Below are 23,382 nucleotides of genomic sequence, written 5' to 3'. Positions count from 1 at the left end.
AATAGTCTATTGTCCGCAGCCTTATCCTGTATTTTTGCAAGAGACTGTTTCCACGACTCAAACCCATGACCTTTTAGTCACGTGATAACAACTTTACCAATTGCGCCAAGGCTCCTATTCTTGCCGTCCAAAAAGTAAAGAGAAAAAAAGGAGTCGGGATTAAATTTTACGGGAATGGACCAACGAATTGAGGCTTTATATGATGACCCGCCATGTCATCATGCCACATAGGCGCCATTTTGCATATATTAATGCCATGTGGAAGCTTACGTAAAAAGAAGGCTAGCATTTGTGAGAAGATTCTAGAGAGGTATGAACATTTCCTTAGGAAGAACCTAGATCCTTATGAATTTGCTAAGAAAGTTCTTGGAATCTTCTAGGCTTGTAGAAAATTCTAGAGAAAGCCCTTATCTTGTAAATATCAAGGACTTGTATAATAATTAATATTTACACACTAGCCCTAGGAGACTAGTATATAAAGGGAGCCACTCATTTGTAATTCACCAAGCAAACGATTCAAGTTCTCTCTAATACAAAGCTTCCTTTAACAATTCTCTTGTGTTATTTCTTCCATTCTCTTAGCGATCTTGAGTGTAGTGAGGCTGACTTGGCATAGCAAGAACGTGAACAAGTTGTGCAAGATCGTGAGCGAGTTGTCAAGTGTCGCACGTGTACTAAGTTAACAACTAAGGACGTTACAACGGGAATGGCAAATGGCGGAGAAATTAACGCTGCCAACACCCAAGTCAACATCATCCAGGATGCTGCTGGCAAGAGCGGCCGTAGCAAAAAGAGGAATGCCACCAACAAGAGCCAGGAGGTGCCACCTGAGGTTGTGTCAAACGAAGGGCTTACATCCCAAGAACCATCTGCCACTGAGGCGAGCGAGGAAGAAGTGGAGGTCCTTCCAGAGGACGTCTCGCTCGGTAAAGAGTGGGTGATGAAGATGAATGCGGGGATGGACGCCGTGGAGATCTTTGGCCAATGCTTGGGGAAGGTGGAAGGCACCCTTAACGTTCTTGAGGGGCATACTCTTGAAGAGATTGAGAGTATCTGAAATGACTTGGAGGGACGTACACAAACTGAGATGGAACTAAGACATACCATCACTGTCTTAGAGTGCAGACTCATGGAGGCTTTGAGTACTATCGATGCTATGAAGGCAAAGATAGAGTCACTCGAGGAGCATGTCAATGCTGGCGTGGCCGAGGTAACCAGCAATGTTAAGGTGACGAGGGAGGCCAAGATCGAGGCTCCCAAACCCCCGGTGCTCAAAGGTGTTCGTGATGCACAAGAAGTGAAAAACTTCCTTTGGCACTTGGAGAACTACTTCAGGCATGGAAAAGTGAGGGACGACGAGGCCAAAATCAACACTGCGGTATTGTACCTCTCAGAGACCCATGCTGTAGTGGAGAAGTAAGATGGCCGATGTGGATAAAGGTCTATGTACTATTAGCACATGGGATAAGTTCAAAGCGGAGTCAAGCGCCAGTATATGTTCGCGGCAGATCAATAATTGCCAGGAAAAATTTCTCTTTACTGGCAGTTTAAAGGAATGGCTGCTGCAGTTCCTCAATTGAAAGCTATTTTCACTGTTTATCTTTCCCTCCCATTCTTTTCCACAATAATCACCCATTCCCTCCAAATATTTTTCATGTAAATTGAATAGATTCACTTAAAGAAAATTATAGACAGCAGAAATAAGCAAAAGGGTCTTTCATCTATCTTATCGTCGGTTACCGACGACGGAGACGGAGACGGAGACGGAGACGAATCGATTACACGGAAGCACTTGTCTCCGGCGATAAGATTCACCAATTACATGACTCGAACCGGTCATATCTGGCCATTCCTCCTTATAGGACTCGTGCTGGTGGTCCTCACTCCTTTCGCTTACCACTCGCGTGACCTTGTTTGTATCTCCGCTTCCTCTTCCGATCACATTTCTCGCTTGCGATTTTTTTGGCTTCCAAGCCCTTGAAACAGACTTCGGATCTCTCGGTGTTCCCTGGTGTAAGTTCATTTTTCTTCGTTTCAATTATTTATTCTACTCACTGACACATAATAATTTATGAATTGTTTACAGATTTCTTCTATTCATTGTACGTAAATATTGAGAATTTCCTTTTTATGTGTTGTTGTTGGCGAACCAGAATTTTCCAGATCTGTATATTATGCATTGGCTGATTAGAAATATATGCTTAATTGAATCTCATGATTAAACAGATTACCTTAGCATGATTGGAACTGCATTTCGTTTTTGCTTGTGGTCCAGTTTTCTTTGATTAAAAGAAAGCCGAAGGTCTAATTTACCAAATTTGTCTGGATTTTTGGTGGAATATAAGGAACTCATAGCCCACTCCAGCAATTTAGGATTAAGACGTAGTTGATTGGGTTGAGTGGAGAATTGTTAAGGTGCGAGTTTACCCGATCAGCATTTAGTCTTTTCGTGGTTTATGATTTACTCAGCATGTAAATTAAAGACCAATCTCCAATAAGGTGAGATAAGTATGACTAAGAATTGCTATACCGTGTAATGTTAATGGAAGGGGTTGGTGTAATGGCCTAATGGGAACATTTACTAAGTGCGAGTTGAATTTCTGGTTGTCTTATTGGCATTTGGTACCCTCAGATTCGTTCAATTCAATCATCTGATGATCTGGTCAAATCTCCTGATTTAAACTTTATGGATGGTTCTTTTGGTTCCGCCGATATGTTCATATTTGTAGGGTGTTCTGTATGTGATGTACTGGAAGAGCGCATTTTGCTGCTATGCAGCATCCCATTTTCGGCAGGCATTCTTATGTGTGGCACAGAGGTATTCTTGCAGTTGACTCACGTTGTACAATTATTTGATGCATTATTCTGGACTGCCTATTTTTTCATTGCTCTTGGTGCCTAGTTCTCTATGCTAGAGAATAACAGATGTCCTAACAGTTACTTCAATAATGTGGCTATGCAACCATTTTACAGAACTATCTAGATTTGTACATTCCCATTAAGCTATTTCTTGCTGCTGCTTTGATCATTGTCAAATTTTCCATTTTAATCCTTTCCAATCCAAGATTTACACTGCACTCTTGTCTAGGTTTATGGTGGCTTATTGTCAGGCTTCACAGAGCTTTTCATATTGATTCTTCTGGCATTCTTGACCTTCTATTTTACTTGAATGTTGCAAGGTCTCTTTTGCCTTCTTTAGAGTCTTACATTACTACTATACGTAAAGGAAAGCAAAGCACCTCATGGTCGTCGTGTGTGTTTCCTGAAATTAACATCTATTTCAAGGGTACTTCTAGAATTTTTAATTCTTTCTGGTAAACTGTATTGTATTCTGTGGTCGAAATAGTTGACCTTCTGCTTTGTTCACTAAAAAGCCAAGACTATTTCCTTTATTCCCATCGCTTCATTGTACTGGTAACTGGGAAAGACTTAGCAGTACTTGCGGAACCAAAATATGGTTTATTTTTACTAAAAATACTTGTATACTTTGGTAAATCTAACCAATAGATGGGCCTTCTTTCTATGGCCAAAAGGACATCTTAGCATTGATGTCACATGAAAGTGACACATACTTTCACAAATTTCCAAGTGTCAGCTCCAGCTTAACACAAAGGACAAGAGGTTTTCTTCTTGGCATATTGTTGATGATTGGAAGCTTCTTCCCTTACTCATTTGGAGTTTACATTCAAGTAGCACATTGAAACATTTCTGTATATTCAAATTTTATACTGGTTACATGTGTTTGTTTAAGTGTAAAAATAAGTATAAAAATGGAATGTTCAGTGTGCTTTCATTAATTTGTTGATTTAGTTTGCAGTCATTGAATTTAATCTCCCCTTAATATCCAATTTGTTTTCTCTTTTTTTGTTGCTCCATAACTCTTTCATTATCATTGATCATTTATACATACCTAATCTTGCAGCTTCTTGATGGATTTTCAAATGGATATGTCGCTCCTTTAGCTCTACATTGACAGAACACCGCGTTCTTGAGCCTTGAGCTTTAACCCTTCAATCTCTTCCAATTCCCCCAATACAGTCAAAATGGTTAGTCAAATTTCATCCCCTTTTTGCTTTTATTGGAAATTTTAATTGCACTATTATTTTCCTTGTTTTTTTTCTTGGTGGTCAATACAGTCAAAATGGGTCCTCACCTGCTTGGTGATCCTCCCAAAATCAATGTCCCTCCGCCTGAGGCAGGTCCTGAAGATGATGAAGAAAGCAACTCCGATACTCTTCCTGCCATAAAGATCTATGATGATGATGTGAACATGAGGTTTCTCATCTGTGGAACGCCATGCTCACTGGTATGGGATTGGTTTCATGTACTCTTCCTATCACTTCTTTGAGTGATAATGTTCTAATCATTATGTGAACAACTTCCAAGACTATAAATCCATTGATCAATTCAAGTTGAAACGACAATGTGATCCTGAAACAACAATGTGATCCTTTCTTTACGAAATCCTCTGTCTGAACAAACTCCAAAAAGTTGGATAGTCTATTACAATTGCAAGTTAACAACAATGTGATAATTTCTTTCTGAATCGACTCTCTGAACTTGATCTAAACCATCAAATTAACTCTCTGGACAACTCAAAGCACTTGGATTAATTAACTATTTCTATGAATGGGATATGTTTGTCAAACTTAGTCCTTTTTCCTTATACACTTTATGTATTGCTGGTAACTATGTCAACTTTGGGGTGTTTGAGATTTATGGGGACAGAGCGCTAGCAGATGCTTTTGACATTTCTATGAGGATGGCTCTATCTATTCCTTTGGCTGATATACTCGCATATAGAAAGGTATTATATTAAGAGCTGATTTATTCAAAAATATCGCTGGTTATTTTATTTCTTAGATGCTTATCACATGAGAATTAACTCCTCTTACTATATGATGTTAACAAGATAGTATGTTCAGACTGATTTTGTTTCTGGAGATAAAACCTTCTGCTGCTTTATGCTCTGAGCAAAGATATTTTATGTGATTTTGGAACATATAAACTTCCCAACAAACATCAAAATTTGTTGCCAGCACTCTACTTATTTTGGAGTGTACTCCCAACAAAGAATGGGAGCATCACAATTCACATATGCACCAAGTTTGAGCCCATAGTTTCTATGTGCTTGTTGCAGATGTAAAGTATGGTTTATTGTGAGTTGTCTACATTCGCTCAGCTAAGAAAACATACTTATAAGTGACACAATTACAACACGGGAAAATATAGAGACTACTGAGACATTTGAGAGGTCAACATCCTGGTGGAAAGAAATAGTCCTGTTACCTATTGGGCATTATGTTGGAACTGACATTTAGGCAATTTGGTTCTGACTATGATGCTAGCATATGAAAACTGCAGAAGTATCTTGATTAAAATTAGTTTATCAGGATATACATCTTTAAATATGGATTTGGTAGCAGCCACTTGTAGTTCTTTATGTGTTTGGAGCACCATTTGTATGCCTTTAGTGTTTGCTTGGAGTATATTTAAGCCGTCTTTGAGTCTTGTGTATGTGGGGAGCAGATGCAGAGAAGAAGTTGATCATTTTGGTTTTCTTTTCAGTTCCTTTTTCATTTTTTTCTGTGTCTTTGTCTATAGCTTACATTTTCTTTTGATTGGTATGATCGAGTTAAATATTTTAAACTACTGACCACTTATTTTTAAAGTGGACCTTCTCATTGTTATTCTGGCAAAAATTTATCTGTTCAATCAGCGGTGTTGCTGCTTCTTAAAAATTAGAGCCTCAACATTCTTCCAATGAGCAGTGGTGTCAAATTGAGCTAATTTGCTTAAGCTGTTTAACTTTAAAAGTGGTTTTATCCCTGATTGTGTCCTCAGCAGTGGACATACCTCTTACACGAATTTTGAGGGGTATATATTCTTTTTCCCTCTGTAAATTATCTCATTGTTCTGCATTTCATTTTAACAATATAACTACTTCCAATTGTCTTATCCTACAGCTTTCAGGAGCTTACTTCACATTCCTGGAAATCATGATGAAAAACCAGATCCATTTGATACTAAACTTGGACTCAAGTAGCTTTATATTTATTGCTGGGTCTCTTGAGTCTGGACTTAAAGTACTGGATGCAAATATCAAATCACAGGTTTGTGCTGCATTCGACCATTGTCCTTGGGATGTTGGATGCCATTTCTTTGTATTTGTTTGATCTTTGCAAGTGACAAGAGGGGTTGCTCTGATGGTAAGCAACCTCCACTTCCAACCAATAGGTTGTGAGTTCGAGTCTCCCCAAGAGCAAGGTGAGAAGTTCTTGGAGGGAAGGATGCCGGGGTTCTATTTGGAAACAACCTCTCTACCCCAAGGTAGGGGTAAGGTCTGCGTACACACTACCCTCCCCAGACCCCCCTAAGTGAGATTATACTGGGTTGTTGTTGTTGTTGTTGTTGCTTTATGTATTGCTGAAGAAAACAGCTTATGCGCGAGCTAGCACACTTATAATATATTCTTCCTAGCTTTTCTTCTAAGTTGTATCATGTTATATTTGGAACTAATTCTACACATTGCTTATGTTATGAATGGCTTCTTGTGCTCAGGATGAATGCTTGTTGGGATCTATAGCAGATGGTCTGAATGCCCTCTTAAACATTGAAGTAAGTTACCCCAACATTGCCCCTTTTTGTTTCCTTGTGCAACATATTTTTCATTTCTTGAAGAAACAGCAGCAGTGCTTCCTTGTGATATTATAACTACTTCAGATGATGGTCGTTTGAAACCAGTTTCTTTGTTTGAGCTGCTCAGACTTGCCCTCTTTTTGGCTTCCTGCCATCTGGATAAGTGTGTCTGATCACCTTTCTCATAGAAACTGAATTTTGTGTAACTTAAGCAATGGCACACTTCCACTTTCTGTGGCAGGCTACTGATATTCTCTTTTCTTGAGCTTAAAGAAATGTTAATGGAAGCACCCAAGGGCGTGGTCTAGTGTCGATGAAGTGAGTGAAAACCATGAGAGACCAAGGTTCAAATCCTAGTAGAGACAAAAACGCTAGGTGATTTTTTTATATCTGCCTAAGCCTTGGTGGATAGAGTTACCTACTACCTATTTTAGGGGGAGGTAGCAGGAATTTGGTGTAATAGTTAAGATGCGCGTAGGCTAGCTTGGACACCACAATTGTTGTTCTTCCTGCATGCTTGATTGTTTTGTATCACAGCTGAGTTCCTTACGCTCCATATAGGACTGGAACACTGAGAATGCAACATAATATGCCACAGTTCCTTATATTTTATGCACACACTCAGTGTTGAAACATTAGAGCTGTGAGCATGTTTGCCTGTAAGCTCCTCCACCAGATTTTTCTTTGAAACATTTGGTCGAGCATGGTTGTCCCTCACTAAATTGCCACTGGTCAGAGGTTCTTTGGAACAAATTTAACCATATAAGTTTTTGCCATTTGATGACCTTTGAATCTTCTATTCTAGGTAATTTGGAGCCAAGAAAGGTTCGTGGGCCTACTTTACTAAAAGATATTTGTTTGTGTCCCTTTCTGGTTATGGACTTTTAGTTTCATAACCTCGCAAACTATTATCAGCTTTGGTGTTTGGCAACATTTAGTTCCTATTGACATAGTTATTTTATAATTTCAGGTCAAACAGTCTGATGTTCTATAATTTAGCGGGTGGAAGATTTCAATATGAGGAAGAGTTTCAGAGATTATTTTGAAGATTGTTATTCGTTAAGATTAGTTATATAGTGACATTAGCTATTTACTTCAAACAATATGAGTTATATTTTAAGGTTTTATGATATTAATATTTTGGATTAGTACTTTTTGTTCGTTAAAATTTAACGAGATATACTATAGTTTTATGAATTAATATCAATATGTTTTGTTATTTGCATTATTTTTTGGTCGAATGTAGTAGCTATTATTAATGGTGGCTAAACTTACTGTTATAACTTGTGAATTTTAGTGCCAATTTAACAGGATTAAGACGTTTATACAGGGATATTGTACCATTATATTGCTATTAAAGATGATTTTTAGTGGCAATTTAATTGACTTTGCTATTCATTAAAATGGACGCTAAAGGGGCATACTAATATATTTTTAGAAGAGATATTGTTGCCAATTTAATTGCCACAAAACAATTACCGCTAAAGGTATGGACTTTTAGCGACAAATATTTTGAATTTAGCGGCTATAAAAATGGATGTTAAAGGAGCATTATTAGTCGTTTTTAGAATGGGTTTAGCAGCCATAATAATTGCCGCAAACAATTGTCGTTAAAGAATATGAGTTTTAACGGCAATAAATCATACCTTTTACTAGCTTTTGGCAGAAATGCCGCTAAAGGCTTTACCGACCCCGGCATCACCGGCTAAAGATCAATTGCCGGTAAATGATATAACGGCTATTGTTATTGCCGCCAATGCTATTTTTTATTGCCGCTAAAGGTCCTTTTTGTAGTGGTGTATGTCAAGGAGTTCACTACCCTTATGCTTCAAATCCCCAACCTGACCAATGATGACTTGTTATTCCACTTCATGGACGGGTTACAAAATTGGGCTAAGCAGGAGTTGCAACGTCGACAAGTCACTGATATAGACCAAGCCATAGTGGAGGTTGAATCATTGATGTATTTCAGGCATGACAAGCACGACAAAGGCAATGACAAGGAGTCAAAGGTTAGCAATGTCAAAGGTGGGGGAAACCGTGGCAAAGGCAATGAGATACAACAACAATACTCCAAGACTCAAGATTTCAAAAAGTCGAGTGGCTGTCAGGGCTACGCCGAGAACAAGGCACAGGTCGAGAAGACGGGATGCTATATATGCGGAGGGCCACATGGCTTCAGGAATTGTACTGACCTCAAGAGCCTCAGTGCCATGGTATGTGAGCGGAGGGAGCAGCCACAAGGAGAGAGTCAGGGAACTGCACAGTTGGGTATGATCGGATTATGCGGTGCTGTCACGAAGCAAGCTATCCAACCTACCGAGAATGGCAATCAGTACATGGATCTCACCATCAACAACAAGCCTGCTCGTGCAATGGTGGATACTGGAGCAACTCATAATTTTGTGACTGAGGCTGCCGCAAAGAGACTAGAATTGAAGCTTGCACCAACCAACTCTCGCGTCAAGACCGTGAATGCGGAGATACATAATGCTCGTGGGGTAGCTAATGGAGTTGGTGTCAAATTGGGAACTTGGAAAGGTATGACAAACTTTACCGTAACCGCTATGGATATCTTTGACATCATACTGAGGCAAGAGTTCTTTAGACATTGTCATACTTTAATCGACCCCTACCTCCGACGTCTCTTGGTTATGGAGTGAGAAGGAGCTTGCATGGTACCTACAGTAACTATGCCACACGGACAGATCCAAGCACAACTCTCAGCTATGCAGGTTGTCAAGGGGATCAAGCAGGGGGAGCTGACATTCGTGGCAACCATTGCAAGTCTAGAGGAAGACAAGAATTTTCAAGAGACAGGGCCACCTTGAATAGAGAAGTTGCTTGAGGAGAATAAAGATGTCATTCCCGAGGAGTTAACTAAGCACTTACCGCCAAGGCAATAGGTGGATCACAAGATTGAGTTGGAGCCAGGGGCTAAGCCTCCCGCATTTGCCCCATATAGTATGGCACCGCCCGAGCTGGAGGAGCTCAAGAAACAATTTAAAGAATTGCTAGATGCTGGTTACATTCGCCCATCAAAGGCACCTTTCGGCGCACCAGTATTGTTCCAGAAGAAGAAGGATGGATCGCTGTGCCTGTGCATAGACTACCGAGCAATTAATAAGGTTAGAGTGAAGAATAAGTACCCGATCCCGCTCATTGCTGATTTGTTCGATAGACTTAGGCAAGCCAAGTACTTTACCAAGGTGGATCTTCGAAAGGGCTACTACCAGGTTCTCATTGCGGAAGGTGATGAGCCAAAGACAGAATGTGTAACGAGATATGGAGGCTTTGAGTGGTTGGTGATGCCATTCGGCTTAACCAATACGTCGGCCACATTTTGCACCCTTATGAGCAAGCTTTTTCATCCCTACCTTGATCAGTTCATGGTAGTATATCTAGATGACATAGTCATCTACAACAACACCTTGGAGGAACACATGGAGCACTTAAGGAAGGTTTTCCAAGTCTTGTGGGAGAACGAGCTATACATCAAGAGAGAGAAGTACGAGTTTGCACAATCAAATGTGCACTTCTTGGGCCATGTCATTAGCAATAGCGAGCTATGCATAGACGAGGCTAAGGTACATGCTATCTAGGAGTGGGAGGCACCCATAAAGGTAACTGAGTTGAGATCCTTCCTTGGCCTTATTAACTACTATCGCTGGTTCATCAGTGGATACTCAGCAAAGGCCGTACCATTGACTGAGTTGCTAAAGAAGAACAAGCCATGGGTTTGGACGGAGCATTGTCAAAAGGCGTTTGAATGCCTTAAGGCAGCTGTAACAGAGGAGCCAGTCTTGGCATTACCTGACTTTGCCAAGACATTTGAGGTTCACACAGATGCCTCAGACTTCGCCATTGGGGGTGTCCTGATGCAGGATAAGCATCCCATAGCATTTGAGAGTCGTAAGTTAAATGAGACGAAGCAGCATTACACGGTGCAAAAGAAGGAAATTACTGCCATTGTGCATTGCCTTCGTACATGGAGACATTATCTTCTAGGGTTGAGGTTCGTGGTCAAGACTGATAATGTGGCTACTAACTACTTTCAGACATAGAATAAGATCACACCAAAGCAGGCTAGGTGGCAGAATTTCTTAGCCGAATTTGATTATGCACTAGAGTATAAGCCAGGAAATGGTAATGTTGTAGCCGATGCCTTGAGCCGGAAAGTCGAGCTTGCTGCAATAACTTCCATGAGATGAGACATTCGGGAGGCTATAAAAGAAGGCATGCAGCATGATCCAACAGCCAAACAACTTATCGAGTTAGCCAACAAAGGCAAGACGAGACGGTTTTGGATAGAAGATGGCCTACTACTTACCACAGGTTGGCGGGTCTATGTGCCGAGGTTTGGAGATATTAGAGGACAGATCATAAGGGAGAGTCATGACACAACGTGGGCTGGTCATCCAGGTCAACATCGCACTAGGGCCTTGGTTGAGTTAGTCTACTATTGGCCACGCATGCGAGATGACATAGAGTGTTATGTGTAGACTTGTCTTGTCTGTCAACATGACAAGGTTGAACAACAACAACCCGAAGGAATTTTGGAGTCACTACCAGTTGCAGAGCGTCCATGAGACTATGGACTTTATCACTTGCCTACCGAAGTCTGACGGTTATGGTACTATTATAGTGGTCGTGGATATATTTTCCAAATATGCCACCTTCATGCCCGCCTCACCAGGTTGCACAACTAAGGAAGCCGCCAAGCTATTATTTAAGAACGTGGTAAAGTATTGGGGCTTACCAAGGCATATCATCAGTGATCGAGACCCCCGCTTTACTGGAAACATTTGGAGAGAGTTGTTCGACATACTTGACATGGAACTGCACTTTTCTACTAGTTTCCACCCACAAACGGATGGACAAACGGAACGGGTCAATGCCTTACTAGAATGCTACTTGAGTCATTATGTAAGCGCACACCAGAAAGATTTGGCAAGGCTCCTAGACATCGCCCAATTCTCTTATAACTTGCATCGGAGTAAGTCCACGGGGCGGACACCATTTGAGCTAGCCATAGGCCAACAACCACAAACTCTACATTCATTACCAGCCTCGTTCGAGGGAAAGAGTTTGGGGGCTTATCATATGGCCAAAGGATGGGAGGAGGAGATCGACACTGCTAAGTGCTACTTGGATAAGGTAGCTAAGAAGATGAAGAAGTTTGCGGACCGTAAGCGGCATCCCACAGACTATAGAGTTGGGGACATGGTCATGGTGAAGTTTAACCCAAGACAGTTCAAGGCACTATGGGGCATGTATCAGAATCTGATTCGCAAGTACGAGGGGCCATTTAAGATCGTCGCCAAGGTAGGAAAGATCTCATACAAGCTTGACATGCCATCGTATCTTAAGATCTACTTCCATGCCAGCATGGTTAAGCCATATCATGAAGATAAGGATGATCCGAGTAGGGGCCAATCAAGTTGAGCGCCAATGACTATCACCGCCTCGCATGATCAGGAGATTGAGGCTATCATAGATTACCAGTCCAGGCGAAAACAAGGGCAAAAATCCACCGCTATGTTCCTCATCCATTGGAAAGGGCAATCACCGGAGGAGGCCACGTGGTAACGATATGAATACTTGTGGCAATTCAAATATAAGATCCGAGAGTTTATGCAGCATTGCACCACGATCATCACAATATTGGGTGGGGGAGAGTGTGATAACCCGCCATGTCATCATGCCACATAGGTTCCATTTGGAATAAACTAATGCCATGTGGAAGCTTACATAAGAAGAAGGCTAACATTTGTGAGAAGATTCTAGAGAGGTATGGACATTTCCTTAGGAAGAACCTAGATCCTTATGGATTTGCTAAGAAAGTTCTTGGAATCTTCTAGGCTTGTAGAGAATTCTAGATAAAGCCCTTATCTTGTAAATATCAAGGACTTGTATAATAATTAATATTTACACACTAGCCCTAGGAGACTAGTATATAAAGGGGTCCACTCATTTGTAATTCACCAAGCAAACAATTCAAGTTCTCTCTAATACAAAGCTTCCTTTAACAATTCTCTTGTGTTCTTTCTTCCATTCTCTTAGCGATCTTGAGTGTAGTGAGACTGACTTGGCATAGCAAGAACGTGAGCAAATTGTGCAAGATCGTGAGCGAGTTGTCAAGTGTCGCACGTGTACTTAGTTAACAACTAAGAACGTGACATTTATGCGTGGAATATTAGGGATCATAAAACTCATTGGACATTATACCATTTTCGTGGCGTCATTCGTCACAAACTCGTCAATGAAATTTTTTCGTCTAGTTTATATAAGAACTAGTATTTGAGTATGCGGGTTGCGTGTGTACCTCATATCAATGAGTATATATTTTAATAAAATTACTAAATTATTATTAAAAAAAATATTTGAGTTATAAAATTAAGATTAAAGACAAATCTGTCAGCTAATTGAAATGGAAATTAACATGCAAAAGACCTGAACGTAAGGAAGCAACACTATTTTGGTTAGCAAGTTTAAGATGTAAAAGAGAGAAAGCAAAATTAAAGCCCCAACTAAGAAATGGTTGATAGAATATATGAGTCCACCAAACTATATAGAGACCAGGTCCTATAAAGGTTTCCATAGATAAGGCTAATGCAACAGTAAGTAAATGGAACAAGGAACGTTTACGTGGAAAAATCCCTGCTCAGGGGGATTAAAAACCACGACCTACACTGGTAGGATTTCAATTTCATTATGAACAATCTTTAGATTACAACCTATGCAACCTAAGAATTAAACTCTTAATCCCTCACTAACATGTAATACACCTATTACAAGTTACTTTGCAATACACATATTACAAAGACTTCAACTCATGACTAACTATAATCACGATAAAAACACTAAAGGTTTATGGTTTACAAGGGATTCCTAATTAAATCCTCTAGATAAGCACGGTAGGAATTACAATAAAGAATAATTACAAAGTTATAACTCAACTAAGGACATGCAAGAGACTTGTTGTAGGAACTGGTCCGTAGTAGTGTTGTACTTTGTTCTTGATGCACTTGAGAATTGAATGCTTGATTGTTAGATGCTTAGAATGCTTGAAAGAATTCTTAAGTGTTCAAGTGATGTTTTGTTGCAATGTTTATTGTTAATACAGCTTGGATGACACCATTTGAATGATGTAATCACTTGGTTGGTCAATGAGAGGTGACTGCTGCATTGTGCTGTATTGTTTGCGGGTATAGTTCGGGCAGTCACTTTCCAGCTGTAGACAGTTGACTTCATACTGCTATTAGGGGAACCCAAGGGGATCAGGTCCATGTGTTGATTCTTTATCTTCTGAAGTCATAGCAACTCACATTAGCTTGAGTCCGTTGATTGAGTTGTGTACCAAGTGTATCAGGTTCCTTATCTGGTTCTTTGACAGTAAGTTTGTTAGATCAACAAAACATAAAGCTAAGGTACTGTAAACCCATCAATTTCTCCCTTTTGATGATGAAAAACTTAGAAATTGACAATCATATTTACAACAACAACAAAAAACCCAGTTTGATCCCAATAGGAGGGGTCTGGGGATGGTAGTCTGTACGTAGACCTTACCCCTACCTAACGCAGGTAGAGAGGCTGTTTCCAATAGACCCTCGGCTCAGGAAGGGAAAGAAAAAGAAGAGGAAAGCAAGATGACAATCATATTTAGAGCAACAAAAATCTGATAAAGTAACAGGAACTTCACAAGTTCCCCCTGACTTTGTGCTTCCCCCTTAATTAGTCCCTGCTTTTCTTATTAGCTCCTTCAATTTTATCTACTTTTCCCCATTTTGGCATCATTAAAAACACACAAAGAAACAAATAGCATAAAGAAGTCTAGCTTGGTTAACTCATGCCACTTATATGCACACAACACGATAGAAAAGAGAAGCATAAATACATAAGCATTTACAGCAAAAGAAGGAAAGTTTGCATTAAACATATTTGGACTGTTTACACAGGAGCAGTACTAGTGATTTCCATCCACAAACCAAAAGGAAAAACAAAACCAACCACCGAAACATCATCAAAACACTGTCAAGAGAGATAACTGGACACTGGTCACTAAGAGATATGCCTAGGGGACACTAGAGGAGGAGGGCTTGGAAGAGGAAGCAAGTGTATTGAGAACGAGATCTATCCTAGCATTGGCATACATTTGCTCAGCGAGCAGTTTCTTCTTGAGGTTCTCAACTTATCATCTGAGGTCAACATTCTCCTTACTCAGACGAGCAACCTCTGCACTTAAAGAACTGGAGGACCCTGGTGCCTCTTGGGCTTGACTGAGCTAAGTCTCAAATATGGCATTCCTTACTTTAAACTTTCTGATCTCTTCAGTAGCACTGTTTTGAGCATTTATAAGCTGGGAAATCGTTGAAGTGCTACCTACCCCTCCAAGTTTGTCGATACACTCACATTCCTCTAGAGTAGTTTTAGAGATAGTCTGCTTCTTGGTCCTCATCTTAGGCTATCCCAAAGGTACTTTAAAAGAATTTGAAGACACGCGTAAGGAGAAATCCATAGGGGAGGCCATGATTTCTGTCTTTGAATGCTGCCACATTTTGCATATGCTCCATCATTATGGCTGGCAGATTAACAGTTTGGAAACCATCCAGCGCTTCCATCAGATACAGATCAGCCTTGGATGTGATGAACCTCCTCTTAGCGCGAGGAAGCAGGACCTTGTTCACCAACTCAAAAAGCAGTTGATAAATAGAAAGCAAATCTTTCTTATGCACCTGTTTCCCCCACTGCACTGCTCCCTCCTTAACTATAACATGCCTAAAGTTTGAGCCACAGGCATGTCTAACAGAAGACAGACCTTTAGTAGGAACCTTAAGTATGTCTCCTAACAGAGCAAAGTCCATAACAATGTCTACGCCATTTATCAGTACACAGATATGATTAAATTCAATGGTAAAGAGGTCTGCATAGAAACTTTGAACCTCTTCCTCATATACCTTGGGAACATCCACCTTGAATAGGTGTCCTCACTGTTGAAACTCAACCATCTCAAGCACTTGATGCATTCCAGCCATCTCAGAGATCTTAGGGTCAAAAGTACGACCCCACAGCACTTTCTGATACCTCAACCTTTCTTTACCAGATATACTTCCCTTTCTTGCCTTCTTCACAGAATTGGGTTACTTCACATCCTCTAACTTCCTTTTCATACACTTTCCACTGGACTTAACTTTCCCACTAGACTTCACTTGTACATCCTTATCAAACACAAACTCTTCTACCACAACTTCCTTCAACTTGCCAGTATCCTTTACTGACTTTTCACTGGGTTTTCCAACAACCTCTTTTGAAGTACTCTTAGTAAAGTGCTTCTTTTTCTGAGACTTCTTGATCAAGGAACTTGGTTCCTCTGTGGCTTCCTCATCAACTTCCACAACTAGGATATTTTTGTCACAAACAACTTCACCATCCTTCACCAGCCTTTTCTTCTTCTTCTTCCTGTTACTTCTCTTACTCTTCTTTAGCGCATACTCAAGAGCCTCCTTCTTCTTTAACTCTGTGGTAAGTTGCTTAAGAAGGGTCTCGGGTGTTGCTACAGGCTTCCTTACTGCAATGAACACACTTAGAGCAACATTATCCTCATCTTCTTCATCGTTGGACCTCATAACAGGAGCCACTACTTCCAAGGGTGTAGCATCAAAGTGAGGAGAAGGAGTAGGGTCGATACTGACCTGGGAAAATGATTCCTGACATGTTTCCTCAGGAGTGGGGTCAGGTCTATCAAGAGGGGTCCCAGTAGTCTCTTCTGGTGCAAGTTGTTCAATAAGCACTATTGCTCCTTCTCCCACCAAGGACTGACTCTCTTTCCTCTAAGACTCAGGCATGGTAGAATTTTCCTTCCCAATAATTCCCCTAGCAGCAGTAGCCAATATATTTTCCATGGCATCCCTTTTTTGAGGTTCCATAGGAGCAACAATAGAAGAAATAAGAGCACATGTACACTAATCAGAGTTTTCCTTAGAAACCTTAGCACTTTAAGACTGATCGATGAAGCTTTTTTTGTCGATGAAGACTTACCTTTTTTCTGTGGAGCTGGAATGTCATCTTTACTCTGTTCTTTGAGTGTCTCAGGCAATAAGGGAGAGAAGCTTTCATTCTTAGGATTTTCTGAGTTCTCAACACTTAGAGGAGGAGTATAGTCAGAGAGAGTAGAGAGAGATGGAGGGTGAAGGAAAAACTGGTTTAGGGTTTTCTATTTGAACAGTGGTGGAAGAAGGGATGACTGGTGTTGTTTCTACAAGAGAAGACTCGAGGTTTTTCTCTTCAGTGGTAGGAGGGATTGTTTGATCCTCAGCCATGGTAGAGGATTTTGCTTGAAGTTTCTGGAGAGACTGAGGAGAACAGAGATGGTCATTCAATTTAGAGTGAGAGGGTTATAATGAGGTGCATGGAAATTATGAAGGAAAGAGAAACGTGTTATGAAACGACGATAGATGTGTGGAAGACGCAACTTTTCAGATGGAAGTGAAAAGATTTGAATGAAAAGACGTGACATAAAGAATCTGAAAAGGTTGATAACGTGGCATTATTTTTGTTTTCTTTTGATATATGTATGAGAAAAGCAAAAGACTACTAACCTTTAGCACAAGAACCAGGTTCCTGACCAGTCTTAAAAAAACAAGATGCTCAACCTTCTTTTACTGCTCATGCATTGCCTCATCAACTTCTATAATCATCGTGCGTGTCTACTTGTAATGGTATAGAAGTGAGTTAGACTTGGTCGGAAAACACTTTAACTAATTTTACCTGTATGCGATTTTCATAGCCATATGGTAGGAATTAGGTTCTCAATTAGGCTTTATTAGCCCCCAGTGCCAGTCTATTTCTCTCAAAGTATTCTCTGCTCAGGGCTTTGGTGAAGATATCTACAATTTGGTCTTCTATGCTGCAAAACTTCATACAGATAAGCCCCTTTTCCACATTGTCTCTGAGAAAATGATGTCTCACATCAATGTGCTTGGTTCTTTTATGCTGGACTGGATTTTTGGCCATGTTGAGTGCACTTGTGTTATCACAAAGAGGAGGTACATAGTTAGTGTACTCCAAAATCCTCCAACTGCTGCTTGATCTACAGAAGCTGAGCACAGCAGGATGCTGCAGCTACATATTCAGCTTCAGCTGTTGAAAGAGCCACTAAATTTTGTTTCCTTGTCCCCCAAGAGATAATACATGATCCTAAGAAGTGAGCCATCCCAGAAGTGCTTTTTCTATCCACAAGACAACCTGCATAGTCTGCGTCAGCATACCCAATCAGATTAAAACTGTCACCTGATGGATAATATAGCACCAGGTTTTGTATTCGCTTAAGATATCTCAGGATTCTTTTGGTAGCCTTCAGATGAGATTCCTTGGGATTTGACTGAAACCTTGCACATAAACCTACACTAAAAGCAATATCTGGCCTGCTTGCAGTAAGATATAGGAGAAATCCAATGATGCCTCTATAAATTGTTTGATTCACAGAAGAGCCAGATTCGTCAATGTCTAGTCGAGTAGTAGTGGCAATAAGAGTGTAAATCACTTTTGATGCTTTCATGTCAAACCTATTCAGGATCACTTTGATGTACTTTTGCTGACTAATGAATGTTCCCTTTGTGGACTGCTTCACTTGAAGACCCCAGAAGAAATTTAACTCACCCTTCATGCTCATCTCAAACTCACTTCCCATGAGTTTTGCAAATTCCTCACATAGTGAATCAGCTGTTGCCCCAAAAATAATGTCATCAATATATACCTAAATAATCAACAGGTTCCTCCCTGACTGATGAGGAAGAGATTGCATTGTCTTCACATGCCTCCTTCACTTGAATCATCATATCTGCCTTTCTATTTGTCATCTCCTGGAAGTAGTAGAGGCTCTCCATCTTGATCATCCTTCTTGCTCTTCTCACGGGGGAGATAAGACTCGTCAAAGATTACGTGTATACTCTCCTCAACACACTGAGTCTGCTTGTTGTATACCTTGTAGGCTTTACTTTGAGAAGAGTGCCCCAAAAAGATTCCTTTATCACTCTTGGCATCAAATTTTCCAAGCTGATCATTTCCATTGTTGAGGACATAACATTTGCAGCCAAATGTTCTTAAGTGAGTCAGCTTGGGCTTTATTCCATTTAGCAACTCATAGGGAGTTTTGTTCAAGAGAGACCTGATCATGCACCTATTCACCAAGTAGCAGGCAGTGTTGATACCTTCAACCCAGAAGTTCTTAGCAATCTCACTATCGATCAGCATTGTTCTTGCCATTTCTTCAAGGGTTCTGTTCTTCCTTTCCACAACTCTATTTTGCTGTGGAGTTCTTGGGGCTGAGAAGTTGTGGGTGATGCCATTTTCGTTACAGAATTCATCAAACTTAGCATTGTCAAATTCTGTTCCATGATCTGATCAAATGCATGCTACTTTTGACTCAATCTTCACTTAAATTTTCTTCATAGAGGCTACAAAAACTTCAAAGGTCTCATCTTTTGTTCTAAGGAACAGAGTCCAAGTGAATCTGGAATAGTCATCCACTATCACAAGAATGTATCTTTTTCCTCCCCTACTTTGCACTCTCATATGACCACGTAGATCCATATGAAAGAGATCAAGTGGTTTTGATGTGCTGACATCCTTTCTTTGGCTTGAATGAGGATTTCACATGCTTTCCTCTAGCGCATGCATCACAAACATTGTGCTCTTTGAACCTTGACTTGGACAGACCATGAACCAGGTCCTTCTGAACCAGCTTATTCAGTAGAGAAAAGCTTGCATGACCCAACCTTCTGTGCCACAGTTTAGCATCATCATCAACTACTTTCAAGCAGCTCAGATCACCACTTTGTAGGGACTCAAAATTGGCAACATAGATATTCTTGTATCTTTTGGCCACAAGTACCACTTCACCATTTACTAGATTTGTAATTGTGCATATATTTGACAAGAACTCCACCTTGTTTCCTTTATCACATATCTGAGAGACACTCAAGAGACTATACTTAAGATCATTGACATAGTACACATTCTCATTTGAGTGAGTGAGTGATTTTCCAATTTTTCCAACACCAAGAATATACCTCTTTTCCCATTTCCAAAGGATACAATCCCTCTTTGAAGGGCTTTTAGTGAAAGAAAGTCCATGGTATTCCCGCTCATGTGCTTTGAGCATCCACTGTCCATGAACCATTGTTGACTGCTTCCTTTCACTGTTCCCTACACCAGGAAATTAAGGGTTAGATTAGGAACCCAAGCAAGTTTGGGTCCCTTGTAATAAGCAAGGGGATGAATAAATGTTCTTCTAGTCCATGTAGGTAACATGCGCTTTTTATGGGTGGCACCCGGTCCTCTTTTAGCAAAAACTTTCTTTTTCTGAAGAGAATGAACCCTGCTTGGAAATTTTCTTTGAAATACCCATTGTTCCCACAGTAGGTACACAGCCAATTATCAGGCACAGTAACATACTTGCTATGAGGGTTATAAGGAGTTCTCTCCCTTTGAAACCCTATTCCCTGTCTGTTTCCACCATTGTTCACATATATGGAAGTAATAGCATCCGAGGACCAGGTCCACTTAAGAGACTTCTCAAGATCACTTTGTAATTTTTCCAATTCTGCTTGAAGCTATCTATTTTTCTCAAGTTCAGCACACAAACTAGTTTTTACAGCATTTAACTCATTTTCAAATTTAATATATGCCTCACTAGCCACTTCTTTTCCTTTTTTAGAATTTCTAGGACTACATTCAGCTTTGAGTTCCTCTATTGTTTTCTTTAAGTCTATAATCACCACTAAGAGGTCATCTCTTTCCTGTTCAATAACAACCACTTTCTCCACTACGTTATTTTTTTCTTTACTGTAATTCTCAATGGTTTCTTTTAGGTCAACTACTACTACCATCAGATCATCTCTTTCGTGTTCTACACTAGTGATTTTCTTAGTTAGAACCTCCTTTTCATTTTCCAGATTATTTATAGTTTCCTTCAAATCAACCACACAAACTATCAAGTCATCTCTAGTTTGCTCAGTATCTCCTAACTCCATAGTTAAGGCATCAATTAACACACTAGCTAATGACATAAGTTTTCTAGGAGAGTAGGACTTCAGATTTCTCTGAACATCCCGAAACTTTACCTCATTATTGTCATCGTCTTCTATATGATCTGATTGAGCCATCAAAGCAAATATTGGGTCATATTCATTCGCTTCATTTTCAAATGCCATCATTGAGCTGTCACCTGCATCATCATCTTCTTCAGACTCGCTGGAAGAATCTCCCAATGCTGTAAGAGTTTGTTTCACAACATTGTCAGCGGCGTTATTTCTTTTGAAGTATTTATCAGGAACCAGGTTCCTCTTGGCTTCTTTGTCAGAGTTGTGTATGGATTGTTCTTGCTTTAGGAGAGGGAAATCTTTGATGAAATGCCCTGACTTTCTATACTTATGATAGAGGTCATAATTTTTTGGCTTGCTGGAACTGCCCCTCTTTGGTATACCTCCATTCCTTCGAACCATTTTCTGAAACCTTCTGGTTAAATAAGCCATGTCACTATCCTCGCCACTTGAGTCATTGCTTTCTGCCTTGAGTACCGGGTTCTTTTCCTTCTTTGGTTCTCTTCTTTTACTGTCCTTCTTCTTCATTTCATAAGTTTTTTTGATTTCCAACCAGCTCATCTATAGTTAGTTCCTGCAAATCCTTCCTTCAGTAATGGCATTCACTTTACTCTCCCATGAACTGGGAAAAACACTGAGAATTTTCCTCACGAGCTTGTTCCTAGGAATGATTTCACCAAGTGACTGTAACTCATTTATGATGGAAGTAAATCGAGTGTGCATATCTTGAATGGATTCATCGTCCTTCATTCTGAAGAGCTCATACTTAGTGGTGAGCATGTCAATCTTAGATTGCTTTACTTGAGTAGTTCCTTCGTGTGCTGTTTGCAAAGCTTCCCATAACAAATTGGTAAGCTGAAATCCTGTTGTATTCATTAGGACCTATACCACACACCAAAATTTTCTTGGCACGAAAAGTTTTCTCCACAGCCTTCCTGTTAACATCGTTTTATTCTTTCCTCGTCTTTGGCACTGCCACAACAGGAACTACGAACCTTTTTTGTAGGGACATAAGGACCATCACAAATAATATCCCACAGCTCGGAATATTTAGCCATGATAAAGTCATACATCCTTGTCTTCCACCACCCATAATATTGACCATTGAATCTAGGTGGTTTGTAGGTAGACTGACCCTCTTCGAAGTTTAGTAGAGCAGCCATGATGATCCTTTCTCGATGTTAATCTGATAGAAATAACACGATCTGATACCAATTAATAGAATATATGAGTCCATCAAACTATATTGAGACGAGGTCCAATATAGTTTTCCACCGATAAGGCTAATGCAACAGTAAGTAAATGGAACAGGGAACTATTACGTGAAAAAATCCCTGCTCAAGGGGATCAAAACCACGACCTACACTGGTAGGATTTCAACTTCACTATGAGCAATCTTTAGATTACAACTTATGCAACATAGGAATTAAATTCTTAATCCCTTACTAACTTGTAATACACCTATTACAAGCCACTTTACAATACACTTATTACAAAGACTTCAACTCATGACTAACTCTAGTCATGACACAAACACAAAAGGTTTATGGTTTACAAGGGGATCCTAATTAAAGCTTCTAGATAAGCAAAGTAGGAATTACAATGAAGAATAGTTACGAAGCTACAACTCAACTAAGAACATACAAGATACTTGTTGTAGGAACTGGTCCGTAGTAGTGTTCTACTTTATTCTTGATGCACTTGAGAATTGAATGCTTGATTGTCAGATGCTTAGAATGCTTGAAATAATTCTCAAGTGTTCAAGCGATGTTTTGTTTTTATGTTTATTGTTAATACAACTTGGATGACACCACTTGAATGATGTAATAACTTGGTTAGTCAATGAGAGGTAACTGTTGCACTGTGCTGCACTGTTTGCGAGTACAGTGGAGGTAGTCACTTTCCACCTGTAGACAGTTGACTTCGTACTGCTATCAGAGGAACCCAAGGGGATCAGGTCCTTGTGTTGATTCTTTATATTCTGAAGTCATAGCAACTCACATTAGATTGAGTCCGTTGATTGAGTTGTGTACCAAGTGTATCAGGCTCCTTATCTAGTTCTTTGACAATAGGTTTGTTAGTTATCAAAACATAAAGCTAAGGTACTGTAAACCCATCAATGGTCTATCCTTTTACTTTGAAGCGTCTGTCATGACCCAAGTTCTCCCTCCGTGAACTGTCGTGATTGCACCTAGTCTCTATGACTAGGTAAGCCTAACAATTTGCGAAAAAGGGAATTTGAAAGTACAACTAGCCATCTAACAGGTAAATATATATTAAGTGTTCAAATGCCGCTCGTCATATACAATAATAACACTATCGACCAATAACAACACTCCCAAAACCTGAAATCTCATGAATCACAAACTAGAGAAAATACATAGTGTTCTAACTCCAGAAGTCTAAACAACAGTGATTACAGAAGGTCTATAGCTAGAAGGGAGAATACAGAGGGACTCCTCGATCTACGGATGCAGAAGATATATCTCGAAGTCCCTGAAATTGCCTCACCTCACTGATAGTATGGCTGAGCAGAAGAAAATGAATCTGCACATGAAATCATGTGCATGAAAGGGCATGAGTACACCACAGCGGTACCAGTAAGTACCAAGCCTAACCTTGGTCGAGTAGTGACGAGGAA

At 40.0% G+C, this 23,382-nt stretch overlaps 4 protein-coding genes across 5 annotated transcripts; 1 reads left to right on the top strand and 3 right to left on the bottom strand.

Annotated features, from left to right (window-relative positions):
* Positions 1 to 1,451: 1,451 nt before the first annotated feature.
* LOC107826239 (uncharacterized) lies at positions 1,452 to 7,867 on the top strand. Of its 2 annotated transcripts, XM_075254160.1 has the most exons (7): positions 1,452 to 2,013; positions 2,730 to 2,818; positions 3,923 to 4,046; positions 4,137 to 4,807; positions 5,967 to 6,113; positions 6,562 to 6,618; positions 7,610 to 7,867. In XM_075254160.1, exons 4-7 carry the CDS (start codon positions 4,637 to 4,639, stop codon positions 7,631 to 7,633), a joined length of 399 nt encoding a protein of 132 aa, XP_075110261.1. In that variant the 5' UTR covers positions 1,452 to 2,013; positions 2,730 to 2,818; positions 3,923 to 4,046; positions 4,137 to 4,636; the 3' UTR covers positions 7,634 to 7,867. The 2 variants fall into 2 exon arrangements, with proteins under 2 accessions (XP_075110261.1, XP_075110260.1); XM_075254159.1 differs by having other exon boundaries at positions 1,458 to 2,013; positions 3,923 to 4,807.
* Positions 7,868 to 17,728: 9,861 nt separating this feature from the next.
* On the bottom strand, positions 17,729 to 18,328 carry LOC142181013 (secreted RxLR effector protein 161-like). The gene has a single exon (XM_075253123.1). It carries the CDS (start codon positions 18,326 to 18,328, stop codon positions 17,729 to 17,731), a length of 600 nt encoding a protein of 199 aa, XP_075109224.1.
* Positions 18,329 to 18,486: 158 nt separating this feature from the next.
* Positions 18,487 to 21,173, bottom strand: LOC142181012 (uncharacterized). The gene is made up of 4 exons (XM_075253122.1): positions 20,295 to 21,173; positions 19,971 to 20,252; positions 19,264 to 19,606; positions 18,487 to 19,037 (listed from the first exon to the last, which is right to left on the bottom strand). The coding sequence occupies exons 1-4, from the start codon at positions 21,171 to 21,173 to the stop codon at positions 18,487 to 18,489; spliced, it is 2,055 nt and encodes a 684-aa protein (XP_075109223.1).
* Positions 21,174 to 21,308: 135 nt separating this feature from the next.
* LOC142181011 (uncharacterized) lies at positions 21,309 to 21,904 on the bottom strand. The gene is made up of 2 exons (XM_075253121.1): positions 21,737 to 21,904; positions 21,309 to 21,623 (listed from the first exon to the last, which is right to left on the bottom strand). The coding sequence occupies exons 1-2, from the start codon at positions 21,902 to 21,904 to the stop codon at positions 21,309 to 21,311; spliced, it is 483 nt and encodes a 160-aa protein (XP_075109222.1).
* Positions 21,905 to 23,382: the final 1,478 nt, after the last annotated feature.

Source organism: Nicotiana tabacum, chromosome 5, assembly GCF_000715075.1.
Source record: "Nicotiana tabacum cultivar K326 chromosome 5, ASM71507v2, whole genome shotgun sequence".
In the NCBI taxonomy this organism is placed as follows: Eukaryota; Viridiplantae; Streptophyta; class Magnoliopsida; order Solanales; family Solanaceae; genus Nicotiana; species Nicotiana tabacum.
This window is presented reverse-complemented; position numbering and strand designations above follow the sequence as displayed.